Below are 20,933 nucleotides of genomic sequence, written 5' to 3' on the forward strand. Positions count from 1 at the left end.
GCTCGTACTGATGATATAGATTTCAACTCCTAACAGTTTCAAACTACATTTTTCCACTGGTATGAAGTTGCAGAGCTAATTTCGTTTGGCAATAATGGAGACAGATGGGTCCAAGCAATATGAAAGTACAATATTTTGATCTTGGGCTACCATGTTCTACCCACAAGCACTCTTATAGTTTCATAGTATAGTACTAGGCTATCTTCCCTGGGGCATTTGTAAGCCTAGCCATAGTGATGTGGCTTTTGCCACCCCATGAAATGGTACAAAAATGTACAGAATAAATATAGAATACTGTGCCTCTGTCTAGTAGTGACACAATTAAGGTCCCCTTATATAATAGAATTAGTTTACTGTGCCCCTGTCTAGCAGTGACACAGATGTGACCCCTGGGGTAAACTTACGATCTCCCATCCACTCATCAAGATTTCTCTTGAAGAGAGTCAGTGAGGGGCTCTGCCTAATACAAACTGGGATCCTGTTCCAAAGCATGGGAAGCCTCTGGGTTATGAATCTATCCGTCCAGCATGTCCTATTCATACTTGTGCCGAGGTTTAAGTCTTTAGCTCTCGTGGTCCTGATGGATTTGGATTTTTTGAGGTGGAGCATGTCCATCAGATCCTGATTGGACATGGCCTTGTATCGTCAGGCAGAGATCACCTCTGAGCAGGCGGTATGCTACTGAATAGAGCTGAAGTTTCTTTAGTCTGGCAGAATAAGACATATGTTGGAGACCCTGATCCTTTTGGTGAGGTACTTTTGTGGTCTCTCCAGCTGTTGCAAGTGCCGGGTGAGGTACATACCAAATGGGGCATTGTACTCAATCATGGGTCTGATGAGGGAGGAATATAGGGGTACAATGACATCCTTGGATCTGGATGTGAATCCCTTCATGATGAGGTGTGCAAGGTAGAATGTTTTTCTAACCACTTTGGCAACGTGGGTGTCAAATGAGAGGTCGCTGTCTACTTGGGTCCCTAGGTCTCTGATTACTTTTTCCGCACTCAGTGGGTTGCTGTCTATGTGATAATTTGTGGGTACTTTTTTTTTTCCAAAAGGGATGACTATACATTTTTTGGCATTTAGTTTAAGGCCGTGACTATGGCACCAGTTGTTCGTTTCAGTGAGGCCTTTTTGTAGGATGTGTGTGTCTGCTGGTGTATCGACTATGGCGCCTAGTTTGCAGTCATCTGCGAACTTTGTCAGCCACAGCCCTCCCATGTTTGCTTTAACATCTGAGAAATAAATGCCGAACAAGAGGGGTCCCAGGACAGATCCCTGTGGGACACCACTTGTGACTGGCTTTGAGTCTGACATTGCTCCAGCGATTTTAACTTTATGGGTTCTGTCCTTTAGCCAGTTTGCAACCCATCTAGTGACATAAGGGTTTACTTTTAAGCTGTTTAGCTTATCTATGATGCCTGAGTGGGGTATTGTGTCGAAGGCCTTAGCCAAGTCCAGGTATGCTGTATGGACTGCTTTGCCCTCATCAATGGCTCTAGTGACTGTTTCAAAAAGTCAACCAGGTTTAAAAGGCAGGATCTGCCCTTTACAAAGCCGAACTGGGTGGGGTCAAGTGTCTGTAGGTCCCCTATGTCTCTGTTTATGAGTTCCATAATGATTCTTTCCATAGCTTTGCAGACCAGGCTAGTTAAGCTTATGGGGCGGTAGTTTCCAGGGTCTGTAGAGGCACCCCCTTTGTGGAGTGGGACCACTGTTGCTGTACGCCAGTGTTCAGGTACATATCCCGAAGTAATGCTAAGGTTAAATAGCATTTTTATGTGTGGGTTTAGCTCCTCTTGGAGTTCACGTAACACGCACCCCGGGATACCGTCAGGTCCCATTGATGCTGTGTTTTTTGCTTTGTTTAGGGCAGTTCTCACTTGGACATCTGAGATGACAGGGAGATTACATTCAGCTGGGATAAGTATTTCTTCTTTTGGAGGTGAAGGAGGTGAGAAATTTGCACTGAACCTGTCAGCCAGAATGTTAGCAATATCTGTGGGTTCAGTGAATTTTTTGTTGTTGTGAACCAACTCTGAGCATATCTGAGGGTTTCCGCCCAGGTTTCTAACATAGCTGAAGAAGGCTTTGTGGTTATCTTTAGTGTCCTTAGCGATTTTTCTCTCAAAGTTTGCCTTGGATGTTTTTATGAGAGAACGTAGTTTTCTGCTAATGTTGATCAGAGATGTCTTCCCTTCATGGGATTTCGCTCTGACGTGCAGTAGCTTCCTTCTTTTGTTATACAATTTGTTTATGGTTGAGGTCCACCAGACAGGATGCTTACATTTGGTGGAGAGGGACTTGGATTTGTTTGGGATTGCATGATCCATGCATTCTTGGAGATGTCCATAGAAAGCATTTGTGAAGGATTCGGCATTGTGGGATGTGGTATCCACTGGCACAATGGGCTTAAAGGATACCATCTCAGTCTTAAGAAGAGTGAAGTCTGCTTTTGAGAAGTTTTTCACTGTGGTCTTTTGTGCTGGGGTGGAGGTGGGATATGTATATCCAGGGTGATTAGTTTGTGGTCAGATCTCACTAGTGAGGGTATACTTCCGGTGTGGAGCATTTTGTCCCCATGTTTGTGATGATCAGGTCTAGTATATTATCTCCCCTAGTGGGAGAGGTGACTAGTTGTTCCAGTGCATTTGAATTTATGAATTCCAGGAACCTTTGGGCTAGGGTATTAGGGCTAGAATAATGTACCCAATCTATGTTTGGGTAGTTGAAGTCTCCCGGTATGATGGTATTTTGTGATACATTCATATCCTCCAATGTCTTCAGGAAGGCTGAGTGGGGTTCTTGAGATTGGGAGGGTGGTCTGTAACATGCTACCAGTTGTATAGCAGTTTTGCCTATGGTTAGTTGCACCTGTATGGTCTCTAATGCTTCATGTGTTGCTACTAACCTGGAGGTGTGGGTGTCCTTTATGAATATGGACACTCCCCCTCCCGGGTTTTGGGGCCAAAAAGCATGATACGAGGTATAGCCTGGTAGAACTGGGATCCAGACAGCATCAAAGGGACAAAAAAATCCAATATGTTCTCTGAATACATTCTCACATAGGGTTGTAGCTGGAAAGAAAAGGTCAGCTTAAAGTATTTTGTCAAAATAAATGCTGATAAACAGTGAAAGGAAGTTCTATCTGCATGAAGTGACGGGAAATGGAACATCCTTCTCATCCATTTTTGGTGGGCCTCTGACATCTATGAAAAAAAGTCAGCTAAAGACAAGAGGGCAGGGCCCTCTGTAGGGTGCTGAACATATCAAGTGAAAAAAAAAATCTCTCACTGGAAGAAGTACAACTCAAAAACAGGAGCCTATTAAAAAAATTAAGAATGTTTACAATGAGTATCAGCCATTAATGAGCTGCTATGTAGCTTTTAAGCAAAATGACTACAAATGTATTAGAGCCTACAATTTTCCCGATTTCCAACTGAACAATATTTCCTTATACCTGAAGCAATATTCCTTTCGGGCAAAAATGTTAGTTCAAATGCATTACTGACCTGGCCAGTGCAGCTTGAAGTTCCTCCTCTTTTTTAGCCAACTGAATTTTTAGCTCTTCTATTTGGGCTTGCAGCTCTGCTATTTGATCCTGATAATCTGTAGTCTCCCCATCTAGTTTTCGTTTGGCTTTCTCCAGTTCTTGACGAGTTTTCTCCTCTTTCTTCAAACGTTCTTAAAGGGAGAAAAACATATGGGATAAAAAAAATTTTTTTATCTCTACTCGGAAGCCACAATACTGAACACATACCTAAATTAGTGAAATGTGGTATACTCACCATAACGTTCCATCTGAGTAGGTATCTTCATTTGTCTGCAACCTTTGGGGTATCGGATCCGATCTCGGATCCGAGCCGGCAACTTATTTCACAGCTAATAGATCCGAGCTCCTAGCTCATCCCCTTACCCATAACCCCCTGCTAACCCTGACTGACCTCAGATCAAGTTTGCCCATATATAAGCAGCTAACAGGCTAGATACGTCCCGAAGAAACTAAGGAAGGGACATCCAGAACTAAAATTCGAAGGTCAGGGGGAAGGAGGGGGGGATGGTTGCAGACAAATGAAGATACCTACTCAGATGGAACGTTATGGTGAGTACATAACTTCTTAATCTGAAGTAGGAACTTCATTTGTCAGCAACCTTTGGGACAGAGTCCCCAGCTACCTAGATCTTGGGCGGCCTTCATGGAAGGATGTTCCGGAGCCAAAGGATGCTCTCCCTCTGCAGATGACATCCAGCTTATAATGGTTGATAAAAGTATGGGATGAGGACCAAGTGGCTGCAGAGCAAATATCATCCAACGATACTCTAGACCTAAAGGCAACAGAGATAGATATAGAACAAGTAGAATGTGCACGTACTGCCTGAGGTGCGGGCCTTCCAGAACTTTCGTAGGCCAAGAGAATGCACTGTGATATCCATCGTGACAGAGTGACTTTAGAAACAGATTTGCCTAAGTTAAATTTGGCAAAGGAGATGAACAACTGGCCAGATTGTCTATGACCAGCCGTCCTATGAATGTAGAAGCGCAATTGTCGGTGCACATCTAATGAATGCAATTTGTATTCTCCTTTGTTTTGATACTTAGGAAAGAAGACAGGCAGGTTAATAGATTGATTAATATTCGCCTCTGAGGCCACCTTAGGAAGAAATGAGGGATTGGTCCTGAGGTATACTCTATCCTGGTAGAAGGCCAAGTATGGGGGTTTTACACAAAGGGCCTGAAGCTCGGAAACTCTTTTCGCTGAAGTAATAGCGACCAGGAACGCCGTTTTCCAGGATAAGTACTTAAGATCAACCGAAGCGGCAGGTTCAAAAGGGGGAGCTGTCAAGGCCTGTAAGACTAGTGATAAATCCCAAGGGGGTACAATGTCTTTGATAGGGGGTCTGAGCAAGAAAGTACCCTTGAGAAAGGTTTTGCACAATTTTGCCGTGATCAAAGGCCCTGACTCATGTCCCACATGGCAATGAGAAATAGCTGCTAGTTGAACCTTGACCATTGAGCAGCTAAGCCCCCTGATGAAAAAGACCTGTAAGGAACTCCAACACAGTCGGCAACGGTGCAGTGAAGGGATCTAAATTATGATGCTCCGCCCAGATGGAGAAACGATTCCACTTACTGCGATAGACCCTTCTAGTGGAAGGTTTGTGTGCCACTACTAGTATGGCTTTAACTGGGGAAGAGATACCGGGAGTCCTGACTAAGAGTGGAACTGGAGCAGTCAAGCTGTCAGCTTCAGGCTGTCCAGATTCGGGGTCGGAAGACCTAGTGGGTGAGATATTAGATCCGGTAGGGGATCCAGAATCCAAGGAGGATTCACCAGGTGAAACCACAGGTAAGGGAACCACGTTTGATGAGGCCAGAATGGGGCAATGAGGATCATTCTGCTCCCCAACCGACTGGCTTTCTGTATGAGTTTCAGCATCAGGGGTAGAGGAGGATACGCATAAAGCAGACCGGGAGGCCAAGCATGCACCAGAGCATCTCTCGGGGATTCCCCGAAGGGGGGAATTAGAGCGAAGTAGCTGCTGCATTTCGTATTTGAGGGAGAGGTGAAGAGATTGCAACAGGGTTGCCCCCACATGGCAAAAATCCGCTTTGCTACCTGGGGATTGAGAGACCACTCGTAAGGTGAAAGGATGGTGCGGCTGAGTCTGTCCGCTAGTATGTTGGACCGTCCCGGAATGTGCGTTGCAATAAGAAAGCGGTTGGTGGAGATCGCCCATTCCCACACTCTCATGGTCTCTCGACAGAGAGGATAGGACCTGGTTCCCCCCGGTTTGTTGATGTACCAGACAACTGATATGTTGTCCGTCTGTATCGCAATAGTTCCTACAGGAAGAAGGTTGTGAAGTGCCTGCAACGCCAACAGCACCGCCCTCATCTCCAGAACATTGATATGCAAAGAGGTCTCTGTGTCGTTCCACGTGCCTTGGATCTTCCTGCCTGAGCAATGCCCCCCCCACCCGAGGCAAGAGGCATCCATGGTCACGGTGGCGAGAGGGAGAGGCGTGGAGAAGGGACGTCCCGTATGGAGGTCCGGGGAGTGGAGCCACCACAAGAGAGCCCTCCTGCAAGCCCTGTTGAGGGGAATAGGATGGCTTAGGGGGTAGTGTCGAAGGGTCCACTGCAGGACCCTCATGTTGAGACGAGCCAACGGCAGAAGAGTGATTGCCGCCGCCATGGAGCCTAGAGCCCTCAGGACCAACTCCGCCGGTGGAGCTTCTAATTAGAGGATGGCCCGCACATGAAGCCTCAGGCTTTGCAGTCGATCCACAGTCAGGAATGCTAGAAGTTACCTCGTGTCTACTTTGGCTCCTATGAACTCTATCACCTGGGTCAGCGCAAGAGAGGACTTGTCCATGTTGATAGTGATGCCCAGCCGGGGGGGCAAGTCGAAGGAAGTAGTCCCTGGCTGAGCAGAGTAGATGCCTTGTTGGGGCGGTCAGGAGCCAGTCGTCCAGGTATGGAAAAACCTGTATTCCCTGGAGTCTCAGGTGGGCCGCTATCACTGCTAATACTTTGGTAAACACCCTGGGGGCTGTGGTGAGACCAAAGGGAAGGACCCTGAACTGGTAGTGACTGGCTCCCAGCCGGAAGTGGAGAAACCTCCTGGATAGTCTGTCCATCCAAATGTGGTAGTACGCATCCTTGAGGTCTATTGAGCACATCCAGTCGTTCTCCCGCAGAAGGGGGAGGATGGATTGAAGGGTGACCATCCAGAATTTTTGTTTGGTTACTAACAGGTTCAAAGAAGAAAGGTCGAGAATTGGCCTCAAGTCCCCCGCCTTTTTTGGCACCAAAAAGAACCTGGAGTAAAACCCTAATCCGAACTGGCCTGGGGGGACGGGTTGGATAGCTCTTTTTTCTAGGAGCTGCTGAATCTCTTGCAGCTGCTACCTCCCTCTGATCGGGTGGTACATCGGGGAGGTTTCTGATTTTGGGGACGTGATACAGGGGAATGTGGTAACCCCTGGATATGATACGAAGCACCCAGCGATCCGTTGTGATGGACTCCCAATCTGCCAGGTGCCTCGAGAAACGCCCCCCCGACTGCCTCCAGAGTGGAGCAGTCGGGCCACCCCTCAGGTTTGCTGCATGGGCCGATCAGAGAAGGATTCTCTGGACCCAAAATTTTTCGGGCCCCCTCTGCCTCTAGGGCGGCATCCTCCCTGTCCTCCTCTGCCATGGAAGGACTGGTTGTCCGGAGCAGGTTGGAAATGTTGTGATTTCCGGAACCACTTCTTCTTCTCTCCCTTTTGGTTCTTGGAGAAGGACCTCTGGGGAGCAGAGAAGTGGACTCCGACAGCAAACAACGTCTTCCCGTTCTTTTCGCTCTGGACTAAAGTCTCGCGAACGGTCTTGCCAAATAAGGAAGAGCCATCAAAAGGGGCATTCGCAAATGATGCCTTGAAGGGTTCCGCAAAGTCACAGTGTCGGAACCAGGCCTGACGACTCATGACTAGGCATGCTCCGCTGGCTCTAGCGGCTCCCTCTGTGGCATGGGATAAAAGCCGCATAGAGGTATTCAATATTGATCTTAGAGTGGCCATGCGAGTGGAATACAACTGCTTGTCTTCCGCAGACATGGACTCCGGGGGGGAAGCAGCGTACTCTTTGATAAGGTCTCGCTGCATCCTAATGACATGTGCCATGTAGTTCAGGGACCTTACTGAAAAGGTCGCTGAACTAAAGACCCGCTTCCCTAGGCGATCCATCGAGCGGGACTCTTTGCTCGATGGATGCACAGAGGGGCTCTCCTGAGCTAATTCCCTCTTGGTGGCTGCCGCCACCAACATGGCATCTACGGGGGACCCTTGCTCCAGTGGGACCTCTCCGAAGGGGGGCTCAGAATCTTATCGGGGCATTTGGGAACTGGCTCCACAGTGTCCGGCTCCTTCCACACCCTGGTGGTAATCAGGTCCACCAGGGGGTCGGCCGTAGGGGACACCCAAGAGGTAGACGGGCCTGCTTCGAACACCTCCAGGAACACGGATTCGTCAGAGGAATCCTTGGGGGCAGACCCCCCCCCCGATCCTAAGCATTTCCATGTCTCTGAAGGAGACATCCTCGGGGGGGTGATCTTGAGGAGCCTTCCCCTTCATCCAAATCCGTATCTTCTGTTAAGGACTCGGGGGAGTCCATGTGCCTCCTCTTACACTTCCGCTTGTGAGGAACATCCTCGGGGGGGCTGTCCGAGGAGGACTCACCAGCAACGTCCTGTTCCAGTGGAACGACCTGAGGCGTCAGAGCAGGCTGTCCCTGAGGCCGAGTGATGGAAGCCTGATCCAAACGAGATGGAGTGCGGGATGGAGCCGTAGCAGGGAGCGGGGGCCTGGATGCCCTCAACAGTGCCCTCTCCACCACCTCGAATGCGGAGGGAGAGCCGCTCTCAGTGGGATCTGAGATCAGACCCTCGCCCGGATCCGAAGGGCGGATCTGAGCTGGTGCCGAGACCAACGGATCCGAGAGGCCAGTGTGCTCCGACCTGGATGGAGCCGAAGACACACTAACCCCCCCCGGATCTGAAGCTCAGAGCACGGCTCCGAGAGCTCGGATCCGACAAGCTCGAGGGGAGAGTCGGCGCCAAAGTACCGATACTGTCGGCGCTGACCCGACCCCGGCTCCGACGCTGCAGGCTCCGAACGCTCCGAACCCAGGAAGCAGGTCGGAGAAGGAGCTATCGGGGCAAAATAGGGTGTTGAGCTCCCCCCCGGAGGGGGGGGGGCAAGAGCACTCCCATCTGCATTTGGGCCTGGATGAACCTTCTCATCACACGGTCGAAATCGGCTTCCGACAGGCTGCGTGTTGATCTTGACAAGGCCACCGAGGCAGGCCGGGAGTGCCACCTCAATGACCTCGACGGAGATCGGGTCTCCCCCTCCTCGAGACCCGGTGAAAAGCATGGAGACCGGGTCCGAGAAGGAGGAGACCTAGACCTGGAAGACCTAGAGGGAGAAGCCTGCTTAGCTGGGGGGCCGACGCGGAGGCCTCGGCCCTCCGCTTGTGGTGCTTCTCCCTCTTCTTTTACTTCCTGGCCTTTTACTTCCTGGCCTCCCCCTCCTCCAGTGCAGAAGTGGGAGTTTGAGTCCCGGCCGGGGGGAGAGAGGCAGGAGTGGCCACCACCAAGGCCTGGGAGGAGGCCACAGAAGTACCAGAGGCCAAAGCCGAATCCGGGGGCAAAAGTCCCGCCAGGATCAGCTTCGACCTCCGGTCCTTCAGTGCCCTGGGGTTGAACGCAGTGCAAATCGCGCAACCAGAGGATAGGTGTTCAACCCCAAGGCACCGGACACACAGAGTGTGGCCATCCACCGGTGAGAGCTTATGGCCACACTCGATGCACTTGGAGAAATCAACTTTGGGGCCTTAGACATTTTTTTTTTTTTTTGACTACAAAAAAAAAACACACTCACACGTAAGGCCCCCAACTTACAAGTGCATACTCACACACTACGAACCAGCGAAGGGAGGGGAGGAGAACACAAATGTACCACAAAAAATAATTAAATATAGGATTTTTAACACTAAGGAACCTAACCACACACACTTTAAGGAGATTTATATGTAAAAGGTAATCAAAACCACTTATCTGAGCAGGAGCTCATAACCTAGCTGCTGAGTCTAAGCGCGGCAAACTAGATCCGAGGTCAGTCAGGGTTAGCAGGGGGTTATGGGTAAAGGGAGGAGCTAGGAGCTCGGATCTATTAGCTGTGAAATAAGTTGCTGGCACGGATCCGATACCCCAAAGGTTGCTGACAAATGAAGTTCCTACTTCAGATTGCAAGTTACATCATTTAATACTAGCTGCTTTCCTGCCATAGCAAGACTTCATCTGGGTAAACTTAGATTTAACAAAAAGTAATACTGAGGCTAAAATTACCCTCCAAGCTCAGCCCTTCCTCATCATTAACAGATGTAAAACTAGCCATCACAACCTACAATGTGTGCACCAAACTATATATTCCTACTGGTGAAACCATTTCATTAACTGATTATATTAAGATCCACCTCTTCTGTAGAATGCCTGACCCAATGATCTCCTTGATAATCTAAGTGTGTCTTCAGACAAATCCAGTTTACTTTCTTGTAATTATGACCTCACTGTACAAACCAGCGTACACTTCAGGAACTCACTGCAAATACTCACATTCCTATCCTCAAGTGACTACAGCCAAACCTACCTCAGCCTATCCTCAAAGCAGTGTTAAAGTCCTCCAATTCCTTTTTTCCACTGTCTGACAGATCACTGCTGACTCACCACTTCACTGAAAAACATTCATTAATGATCAATAGATCTCTTGCACTGCATCATTCTTTTTCTTCAGCCTTCTACACATACTATTAGCCATCAAATATCTTCCAAGTACCTATTTGTGCATCTCTTGTTTCCTCTAGTTCTAGGCAACTAAATTGGGGATGGGGGGGGGGGTGGCAAGTACAAGAATCATGGCCATCACCCCTTATAGAGTATGGAGTTGTCCAAAACACCATTCCCTGCTGCAAACTGACAAATGTTCAATCCCACGACACTGACACTTGGAACAATTATCTATGTGTTTTTCCATGTAAGCATTTAGTCCCAGGCTAGAGAAAAAGTTAATTGGTGGGGTAGCTGCATGCATCTTTGTTTTGTTATGCTGCTTAACATGTCATCTGTTCTATGCTGAATGTCAAAACACAGCAGATCATGTCTTTTCCTTTCCTTGTAATGTGGAACTTGGCATCAAATACCATCACCTTTTCCTAGCTGCCTTGCCCTGTGTCTGGGTCATAATTGGGGCCATCATACCTCTAAACACAGAGCTGTCAGGTTTTCTTGCACTTTTGGCAACCTTTAATAGTTACCCACTCTCTTCAACCCAAACTCAGTCATCACACTATTATAACTATCTCAGAAACTAAAAGCCAGATTCCAAACTCCACTTGTTCTCGTGTAACCCTCCCCCCAAAGCTTACCTTCCTATAGTCACTACCAATATTACCTCTACCTGGTAGAATTTTTAAATTATCAATAGGTAAGCACATGCTACCATTATGACTTTGTCTTGTATTTCACAGTGTCCTGGGTCTTGTACCCAGCCCTAAAACTTCCATCACCCCACGATACAAACAAAAAGAAATGAAATACATCTCTCCATCTCCTCCTTTCAGGTCTTTTTACAATTAATCTGACCACATCGAAGCTCACAATCACAAAAAAACTACATTTCAACAAGTAAATGCCTCTGATCTATAAGGGAACTTACATTTATGGGTGTAAGATTGTGCTCACGAGTTCAACATCTCATGTTCCAATTCAGTATTCTGCCTCTAAAATACTCGCATTCAAAGGTATGCATACTCCATATTGGCCTGTGTTGTGGTGTCACATACTGCAAGCATGCACTAGTGAGCACAATTAGCCTCTTTGCTAGCCAGTTTGCCATCCCAAACACTGAAAAAGCATGTTTCTTGAAACTCAAGAAAAAAATATAATGAAGATTTGATACCTACACTATTAAACAGTACACAAAAGCATATAACTGCCTGACACAAGGAACTTAAGTAGAAAGGTTATTTGGTATCCATAAATGAGGGCCCCCCTACAGATACATTAATATGGTTTCAGTTATGCCTAACATCAGGGACTCTCCTCGGTGGGTCTATGCCAAGGCTGAATTCCAAGCAATATGCACACCAGGGTAGAAAAATCTGGAGGAAAGCCAAGAGGACAAAGGCTTCAAAGTCATTCTTGATTTACTGAGGTACCAAGGCAAGCCCATCACCTGTGAACTTCAACTCTGTGGGGGAGGTGGGGTGTGGGGGTGGGAAAGAAGCCAGAGATGCAGCACTCCTTTATTTCCTTAACCAGGCAGTGAAGGGCCACAACTCCACCCCTCTGAAGGTCACAGTAGACAAACAGTTGATACCTGTATCTTGGTTGTTGAACAATGAAGACTTGAAATCATAAAGGTGCCAGAGATAGAGCAGGATGACCAGTAAATTGGCTGGAGCAGTATCAGAATACATTATACCCCCTAATGAAAATTGTTCCTTTGACTTCTGTCTTGAGCAGAGGATACAGTGTGATCATCAGGTCAGATCTGAAAATACAATAGCCCTGAACAAAAGCAAGAATCACACCCACCATGAAAGACCAGAACCAGGAGTCTCCTCAATCACAAGGCTCTCAGAGCCTGATACCATATCCTACTTGGCTACCAGCAGGCAAGAAAGATTTCTGCTCTCTCTTGTATGAACTTTAAGAGCTACAGAAACTGTTATAAAATGCACTTAAGCTGGAGGTTCCTGCTGCAAAAAGATACATACACAACTAACTTTTTATGTAATGCAGTTTACTGTACATGAAGCTAAACTTGGGGAGGGGGTCAGTAAGTTCAGCATCAAAAAATGTATCTAGGAGAAATAAATGACAATTTCCATTTACGTTTATCAAGAATTATGTTTTAAACCTCCTCCCAAAAGACTTTAAAAGGTTTGACATTGACGGTGATCAGCTGTACCAGTGAGTATTTCATTTCTGTATGCTCGCAAAGATAATATGGTATCAACAAGAGATGAAATATGCAGTGTCTTTTATTTTGGTCCATTTCAACAGGAAAGCAACTCCAAACTCCATCTCTGACGAATAAATCAGAGAGCAGTTTATGAAAAAGTGATACTTTGACTTGACTACTTAGCCAAGTGCGACCATGAAACAGGAAAGTTCTAATTCACGAAGTCAGAAGTTCCAACCTTAGCAGTTACTCCTTTTTAATGTAAACAAATTAGATAACGCCTCAAATTTTTGAAGCACAATTCCTATAATTTTTAATATTAAGTTGCAAAACCTGGCCTACAGTAGCATTACTTCTCAGGATTATCCACAAAACTACTGAAATTTTTCTGTGCATCAAAGCTTGCTATTAATAAAAGACTGCCATTTGTACTTGCATCTCCTACTAATATGGACACTTCAATTGTGTGAGCAAAGGTCTGTCAGCCTATGATAAAAATCACAATGACACAAGTCTACCAAACTTTTGCAAACTGAAGCAAATATACCCATCTGTAAAAAGACAGGTGATGAGCCTTTTCCTTCTTATACCATTACACAACTTTACCCATGCTTCTACCAATTTATCAGTTGAGTTCCATACTTCAAATGGTATTCATTAATTTCCTATGGATTAATTGCAAATTGTTCATTCAACTGAACTACTTTCTCTGCCATAATTCGATAGAAGCAACTGTTTAACTCATATTTGTGGGACTGCTGGTATAGGAATCTTTTCCAGATGACCCTGTAAATTTGTCCCACACCTGGGTCAAGAAGCACCCCAACAAAAGTGCTTAAAAAATCTTTTAACTGCACCTAGGATCTTCACCAGATAAATTGTTATAGTATTTAATGGTATACCTCTGACTTTTAAGCACTTCTCCAGCTTTTGTTGCTACAGCCTCTGTGCTGATGTCTAGAAGAATTCAACATATCAGTGGCCTTACTGCCACTTTTTAAACCTACACATTCTATCAAGGTATTCTTTCAGTCCAAGCTTAGCATAAGAGCTCCCCTTTCTCCTTCCTATAGCTTCTAGAGATGATAGTGTTTTGCAGAACAAAAAGCATACTTTGGATGTTTATCACCTCCACCATATGTACAACTGAAAAAGTTTCAAGGAGAATTTCAAAAATCTTTCTGATCTAATTATTTAATGCTGTCATCAGCCAGCACTTGTATCCAGCTTATACTTAAGATTCCAAACACCCCACCCATACCAGCATGATAGATACAGAATACCCTGATGAAATGAAATATTTCTCCCATGACACAAGGAAGAGCTTGTTTGTTTGTGTCTTTCGGCTTTTCCCGGTTATGGGTCGCCACAGCGGAACTCCGGTTCGCTAATGATTGGCAGTAGATTTTTACGTGCTGGCTTGCCGGGCCTAATGCACAACCTTCAATGAAGGAACGCCCATTCACGCATGTCGCCACACAAGACGCTCTGAGAATTGAACGGGCAACAACTGTGAGGCGACAACGCTACTGCAGCACTACCACCGCAGTCCACACAAGGAAGAGCAGTTAAGGAAAATAATGGGTGAAATTATCAATCAATGTAATCATACCTATATCATCTCACCATAATACACCTAAGCTTTCTTACTCGAACTCCTCTTCTATTACTACAGGTATCTGCAAGCAATGTTTTTGTGCCTCTGTGACTAGCACCAATGTACTAACTAGCACAGTGTTCCTCAAATCTCCTTTGACCAGCTTATGTTTATTCTTATTTAAATGCATCAATTACAGTAGGACAACCTCGTGTTTGTTTTAACTAACAAAAGTCATAACTCTTAAGCACCTAACCAATGTCAAACCATTTACACTCCCTTCCTAATATTACTACTAGTAGTCTCCCATTAAGTTGATTTGTTTCAGTGTCAGCTGACACTGACATTCCTTTCTTGATTCTCAGGAATTCTCCTTTCTTGACCTGTCTTGCAGTTTGATGATCCTTTCTTGTACATCCCTCCTATTGGTCTTCCACTGCTGTCAGCTTGAGTTTAGCTTCTGTGACATTACCCTCAAGCAACTGAGCCACATCAGAACATTCAGTGCATTTTCAATGTCTTTCAGCTTATATCAGAAGTTATACATACCTCCAAAGACTCACCAGTTCTTAGGAGCTCACTGTATATTTTGTCTATTTTGTCTTCTGCTGTTTGGGTATCCATTACTGACTAAATGGGCTGGTTCTTCTTGCCTTTGGACCCAGTCTGTATCCCAATTTTCTTCTTGAATTTTTTTTCCTCTACTTGCATAGATTTGACATATTTGTTGTAGAAGGCATCAAGCCACTTCACCAAAACAGTCCAGTAATGTCGATCTCTTTATTTACTATACCAAAAAAAGTTATGTTCTCACCATAACGTTCCATCCTTGTTGTCCATTTTCATTCTTCAACAACTGGGTTCAGATCTGACTCTGCCATTCTTTACAGCTTGTGGTCACTAGAAAATGCTTGAGCTCCTCCTTTACCCATAATGCTCTATCCCCTAACATACCTCAGATCTTGTTTGCTGGGTGACAATGTCAACAGAATTATTAGCACCATGGTAATAGAAACCCAAATCTGGAGCTCAACATAAGGAACAGGGGTTCCCTTAAAAGTTCTCACTCATTCAGATGTCATTTGTTCAAAGGTAGGGGGTTGTGGGAGGGGAGTTGAGGAAGAATGAAAATGGACAACACAGATGGAACGTAATGGTAAGTATATAACTTCTTTATCCAATGTTGTCAAATTGCATTCATTCCTCAACAACTGGGACAGAGGCCCCAGCTACCTGAAATCCTGGGAGGATTCTAAGGAAGGTTATTCCTAAACAAACACAGTTGAGCTGAAGGCTGCTCTTCCCCTCGAGACCAGATCCAATTTGTAGTGAGTAATAAAGTTATGAGGACTAGCCCAAGTAGCAGCCGTACATATACCATCCATGGAAGTCCTGGATAAAAATATTGATGATGTTGTCATGGACCTGGATGAATGGGCTCTCACAGAGTTTGGTAAGGAAAGGCCCAAATATGTTATAGACAAAGGTTATACAATCAGACAGCCATCTGGTTAAGGTTACTTTCATAACTGGATTGCCTAATTTGCAATCTGCAAATGAGACAAATAATAGATCCGGTTTTCCTGAAGTCCTTAGTTCTGTATAAGTAAAAAGTAATTGCCTATGAACGTCCAGTTAGTATAACATGCACTCCCCTTTGTTTGTAAATTTTGAAAAGAAACCTGGCAGATTAACAGATTGGTTAATGTTGGATTCTGACACTACCTTAGGAAGGAAAGAAGGATTGGTTTGTAAAGCTACGCTAAACCTCCTTAATATTTTATAGGGATAGAGGACAATGCTTGAAGTTCTGACAGTCTTCCAACAGAGGTGATTTAGCTGCTGATTTGAAAGGGAGGTGAATTAAGGGCTGTAATGGCGGAGTTGGATCCTTACAAGGAGGTCTCAAAAGAAGGGTACCTTTCAAAAAGGCTTTATAAAGTTTTGAAGAAGCCAAGGAGGAATTTTCAATCCCTATGCGAAAACTTACGAGATGGCAGCTAGTTTTACTCCAAGAGTTGAGGAGTTGTCTCCTTAGTTGAAGATCTTTGCTAAAAATTCAAGGACACTATGCACTGGTGATCAGAGTCTATATGTTTTTGCTGCACCCAAACACCAAATCTTTTCCATTTACTTCTGCAAAATGTTCTTGTGTAAGCTTTGTGGGAAGACAAATATATATGACGAACAGGGGAAGACAGCATAAGCTGTCTGGCTATCTACAGAAGTGGGGAAATCATGCGGTCAGGTTTAGGTTTGAGATATGCGGGTGAATAATGTCTGTCAGGTTAAGACCGAAGGTTTAGAAATGGATCCAGAGTCCAAGCAGGGGAGACTAGATGAGGCCAAAGAAAGGGGAACCAAACTTGCAAAGGCCAGTAAGGGTCAAAGAGAATGGACTTTGCTCTTCAATCAGGATGCTTTCTGTAGAAATTTGCAGATAAAGGGGGTTGGGGATATGCATAGAGGAGAATGGAAGCCCAATCGTGTAGTACAGCATCTTTGTTAATTCCCCAGATGGGGGGGATTAGGGCAAAGAATCTGCTACATTTGTTGTTTAGGGGACATGCAATGAGGTCACAGCAAACTGGCCCCACTGGCAAAAAATCATTTCTGCTACTTTTTTGTTGACAGACTACCCGTGAGGTAGTAGAATGGACCTGCTCAACTTGTATGCCATCATGTTGGATTTCTATGGAATGTGAGTTATCAGAAATCAGTTATATGAGATCGTTCATTGCCAAAATCTGAGAGCTTCTCAACACAAGGGGTAAGATTTGGTTCCTCCTTGTTTGCTGATGTATCAAACCACAGGCATATTGGCTGTCTGAATTGCAACTATCTCGAAAGGGAGAAATTCTTGGGAGGCCTGCAGTGCTAACAGCACTGCTCATTTCCAGGACAATGACATGCATATTGGCCTCTCTGTGGAACCATGTGCTTTGAACTTTTTCCCAGGAAGTCCTCCCCACCCAACCTGGGATGCGTCCATGGTCATTACAGCCTTGGATTGAGGAAGAATGAAGGGATAAACCTTGTAGAAGCTGATCTGAGTGGATCTACTACCACCAAAGGTATATTTTGCATGCTTGGGTAATTCTTATCTGAGAGGACATAAGCCGATGAAGAATGGAACACTGAATCGCTAACATCCACTGAAAAACCATCACCGCAGGCATTGACACAAAGGCTTGCAGAATCATTTGGGCTGACATTGAGGAATTTTTAAATTCTCTTTCAGACCAGGAATTGCATAGTCTGTGCTTTTGGGAGAGGAAGGGAAGCTGTCATGGATACTGTGTTGAAAAGTGCTCCTATGAAATCCAATGTTGGAGACTGTTCTGAGATTTGTTGCAATTTATGGTGATCCCCAAAAGGAAGCAGGCCTGGATTACCTGGTCTCAAGCTCTTATCTGTAGATGCCTGGTCAGAGTGATTATTAGCCAATCATCCAAGAACGGAAACACTCAGAATCCCTGCAGTCTCATGATCTGCTACCACTGCCACACACTTGGTGAACACCCAGGGGACTGTGATGAGGCCAAAGGGCAATGCTTTGAACTGGTAATGACTGGCTTCCAGTCAGAAGCACAAGTACCTTCTGGATAGTCTGCACATTTTTTTGTGATGGCACGGATCCTGAAGGTCAATCAAGCACATCCAGTTGTCCCTGCACAAAAAGGGCAGAATGGACTGAACCATGTCCTTCAGGATCCAAAATCACTCTCCAGGTCCCTGTTTTCTTTGCACTAAAAATAATCTTGAGTAAGTTTCGGATTCTATCTGGTCTGGTGGGACCTCTTGGAAGACTTTCTAGCAGCTTTTCTATTTCTAGTGCTGTTTGCTTTCCTCTGACTCATTGGAACATTGGTAAGTTTGTATACAGGTGGGGATGGTAGGGAAAAGGGAATTATATAACCTCTGGAAATTATTCTCTGCACTCATGTATCTTTTGTAAGGTCTAACCAGGTTCTCTTATGCAGGGATAAATAATCCCCAATTGACTTCAGAGGTGGATAATTGGGTCTACTTTAAGCACCGCTGGTAGGTTCGGTCAGAGAATGAATCTATAAGACCCTTGGTTTTGCAAGCGCCCTCTGCTGCATTGATGGCGTCTTCCATTCCAGTTCCCGATCCAAGAGGGAGATCGGGGGGGGGGGGGGACCATCCGTCCTGCAACGTAGAAAACACCATCTCCACTACCTTGAATATGCAGTGCTCCAGGGCAAAGGAAGCAGACAGAGATGAGAAGCCATGCTTCTGCTCCATGCGCTTCCTCTACCCCGAAGGCAGTCCACCTGAGGCAGAGGTCGGAGCAGAGCTATCCAGTGCTAAAGCACCAAGGGGCAGAGATGTCTCTGATAACTTTGGAGTCAAATCCAACTCCTCAGACCCAACAGGGATGCATCAGCTCCATGATTCTTCTGGCTCAGACACACTTGGAGCCAGCACACTCAAAGGCGGCCTCAGAGCAGAAGATTCTATGATCTTCGGATATGACCCAGACAATCATGGAAAACCTGGATCCAAGGGTTCCAAAACCACAGGCAGATCGGAGAAGGAGCAGAGATCGGTGGTGTAGTGCTGGTGAGGGCTTCCTGACCCGAAGGGGTAGGAGCCAGAAGAACTCCCATCTGAATCTGCGCTGAGAGAAACTTCCTCATTAGTCTATCCACATCAGCTTCAATCAGGCTTCTGGAACAGCAAGATAATGAGACTACAGAGGAGGACCTGGAATACTGGGGAGACTCTAAAAATATGGTCACGGGACCCAAGAGAGTACCGGAGCTATGGAAGGTATCTGTTCAGAGGGAAAGGCTTTGGATCCAAGGAAACCGATTTCTTGTCCGATACTCGCTTCAGAGAAGGAGCGGGCTTTAGATCAGACTTTGTGTTTCTTTCTTGGAGGCTCCACCATCGATCAGAGGAAAAGCTGTAAGAGCCTGACAAATCCGAAGGCTTTCTAGAGTGCTTCTTTTGGAGGAGGGGGGTTTGAGCCCCAAATAAAGCCTTTGAAAAGGTAAAAGGAAGCAAGCCCTTTAAAATAAGCTTGTTCTTATGGTCCACTATGTCCTGAGGATTAAAAGATTTACACGGCACAATCTTACTGAAGGTGCTCAGGGCCTAGACAATAAACACAGAAGGCATGCGTGTCAGCAAGAGGCAACTTATGACTGCACTTCTGGCACTTTTTAAAACCATGTTTTGACAAAAAGATTTTGCAAGAGAAGAAACAAACAATTTTTGATGAAAAGAAGATGATGCCAACAATGGTATAGAAGAATACACTAACTGTGTGAAAGGGGTTGGAAGGGTAAGTTTATCAACAAAGGTAAGAAAGAATTACACTAGCATGTAGGTAGGGAGGAAATATAGTAGCTATAAGAAAGGGTAGTAAGATATAAAACTAAGCTTGAAAGCTCACAGCAATCACATCTGAAAGTGAAAGCAGCAAACGAGATCTGAGGTGTGTTAGGGGATAGAGCATTATGGGTAAGGGAGAAGCTCAAGAGCTTTCTAGTGGCCACGAGCTATAAAGAACAGTCGAGTTGGATCTGAACCCAATTGTTGAGGAATAAATGGAAATTGACAACAGATCTATATTTAAGCTTAACTGTAGTCAAGAGGAAGAGCTAACAATATACCTTTTAACTCCAAAGCACCAGAGTGGAAAACCTTTCTGGTATTCCTTAATCCTTCCCCTTTCCCGGAAACAAATCAAGAGGTTTGAAGCAGGACCATCAAACAGCATCTACTAAGAGTACAGAAACTGATCAAAACTAGATCAAAAGAACATATAAATGTGGTGGAATATGAGAAAGAACACAACATTAGCAGATCATGCACCTATACAAATCACATTGCAGTGGAGGGAAAATGTCTATATAGGATGAGACTGGCACTTCCCAACATATCTCATGAAAGGAAAGATGTTTAATAGTTGTGGGATCAAACATTAAAGAACGTCTGCAAGAATTAGTCCACAACAATGGAGGGTCTGCACTGTACTGGGATTACTATAAATTGAAAATTAGTAGTCAGGTTACAAAGAATGCTCAATAAATCTGAACTAGTAGTCAAAATAAATATCTAGAAGTTGTAAAAATTACAGGAAAGGTGATGGAACTGCATAAACAAATTAACGGGTTAGGACAATGGAACAGCATCTTAAAAGCAGCAAGAAAATCCATGGTACACTACTTTGAGAACTTGAATAAATTATAGGGTTAAAGTAAACAGACATTTTTTTAATAATAATGTTAAAACAACTAAATTGTTAGTTCAAACACTAAAGCAACAAAAGGCTGAAAGAATTACCTCTAAAGATCAGGAACCAGAAAAACACAAAAAAACAAACAAACCCAAATAAAGCAAAGATAAGCTACTACAGTAAGCTATATAAACATGATGTAGAAGTGGAGTATACAGCATATGAAAAGATAACTAAAGAGATATTAAATCTACCTAAAGTAGAGGAAGCTGACCGATATAGGACAGTGACATGAAAGATACATTAGCAGATCCACTTCATTACTTCGACTTTCATAAAAGCGAGGCCACAGTGTCAAATATTTAAAATCGCGAACTCCTGTAACATTTTATTTTTTCACCACGAAACTTAACACTTGGCCATCAACAATAAAACTACATCTTAAGCAAATTAAACCCAGTGAACTGCAGGGGCTTCACTCCCACACCCCCCTAACTAAATATGCCAACTCTGAGATCGCACTACAGTTGAGAAAAGGGCAAAGTTCACCATGGTGACCAAGTGGTAACTTTCCCAGTGACAAAATATGATGACCTGGGAATTCATGACTTTAAA

General features: G+C 44.9%; 1 protein-coding gene across 1 annotated transcript in view; it reads right to left on the reverse strand.

Moving 5' to 3' along the window:
- Window positions 1-20,933, reverse strand: part of MYH10 (myosin heavy chain 10) — a 2,709,460-nt gene that overhangs the window by 841,364 nt on the left and 1,847,163 nt on the right. The window contains exon 25 of the mRNA XM_044086713.1: window positions 3,513-3,684. Coding sequence (XP_043942648.1) covers window positions 3,513-3,684 — 172 coding nt within the window. The remainder of the gene's footprint in view (window positions 1-3,512; window positions 3,685-20,933) is intronic.

The sequence above is a fragment of the Protopterus annectens genome, chromosome 10.part0, assembly GCF_019279795.1.
Source record: "Protopterus annectens isolate FY-2018-M chromosome 10.part0, PAN1.0, whole genome shotgun sequence".
NCBI classification, from domain to species: domain Eukaryota; kingdom Metazoa; phylum Chordata; order Ceratodontiformes; family Protopteridae; genus Protopterus; species Protopterus annectens.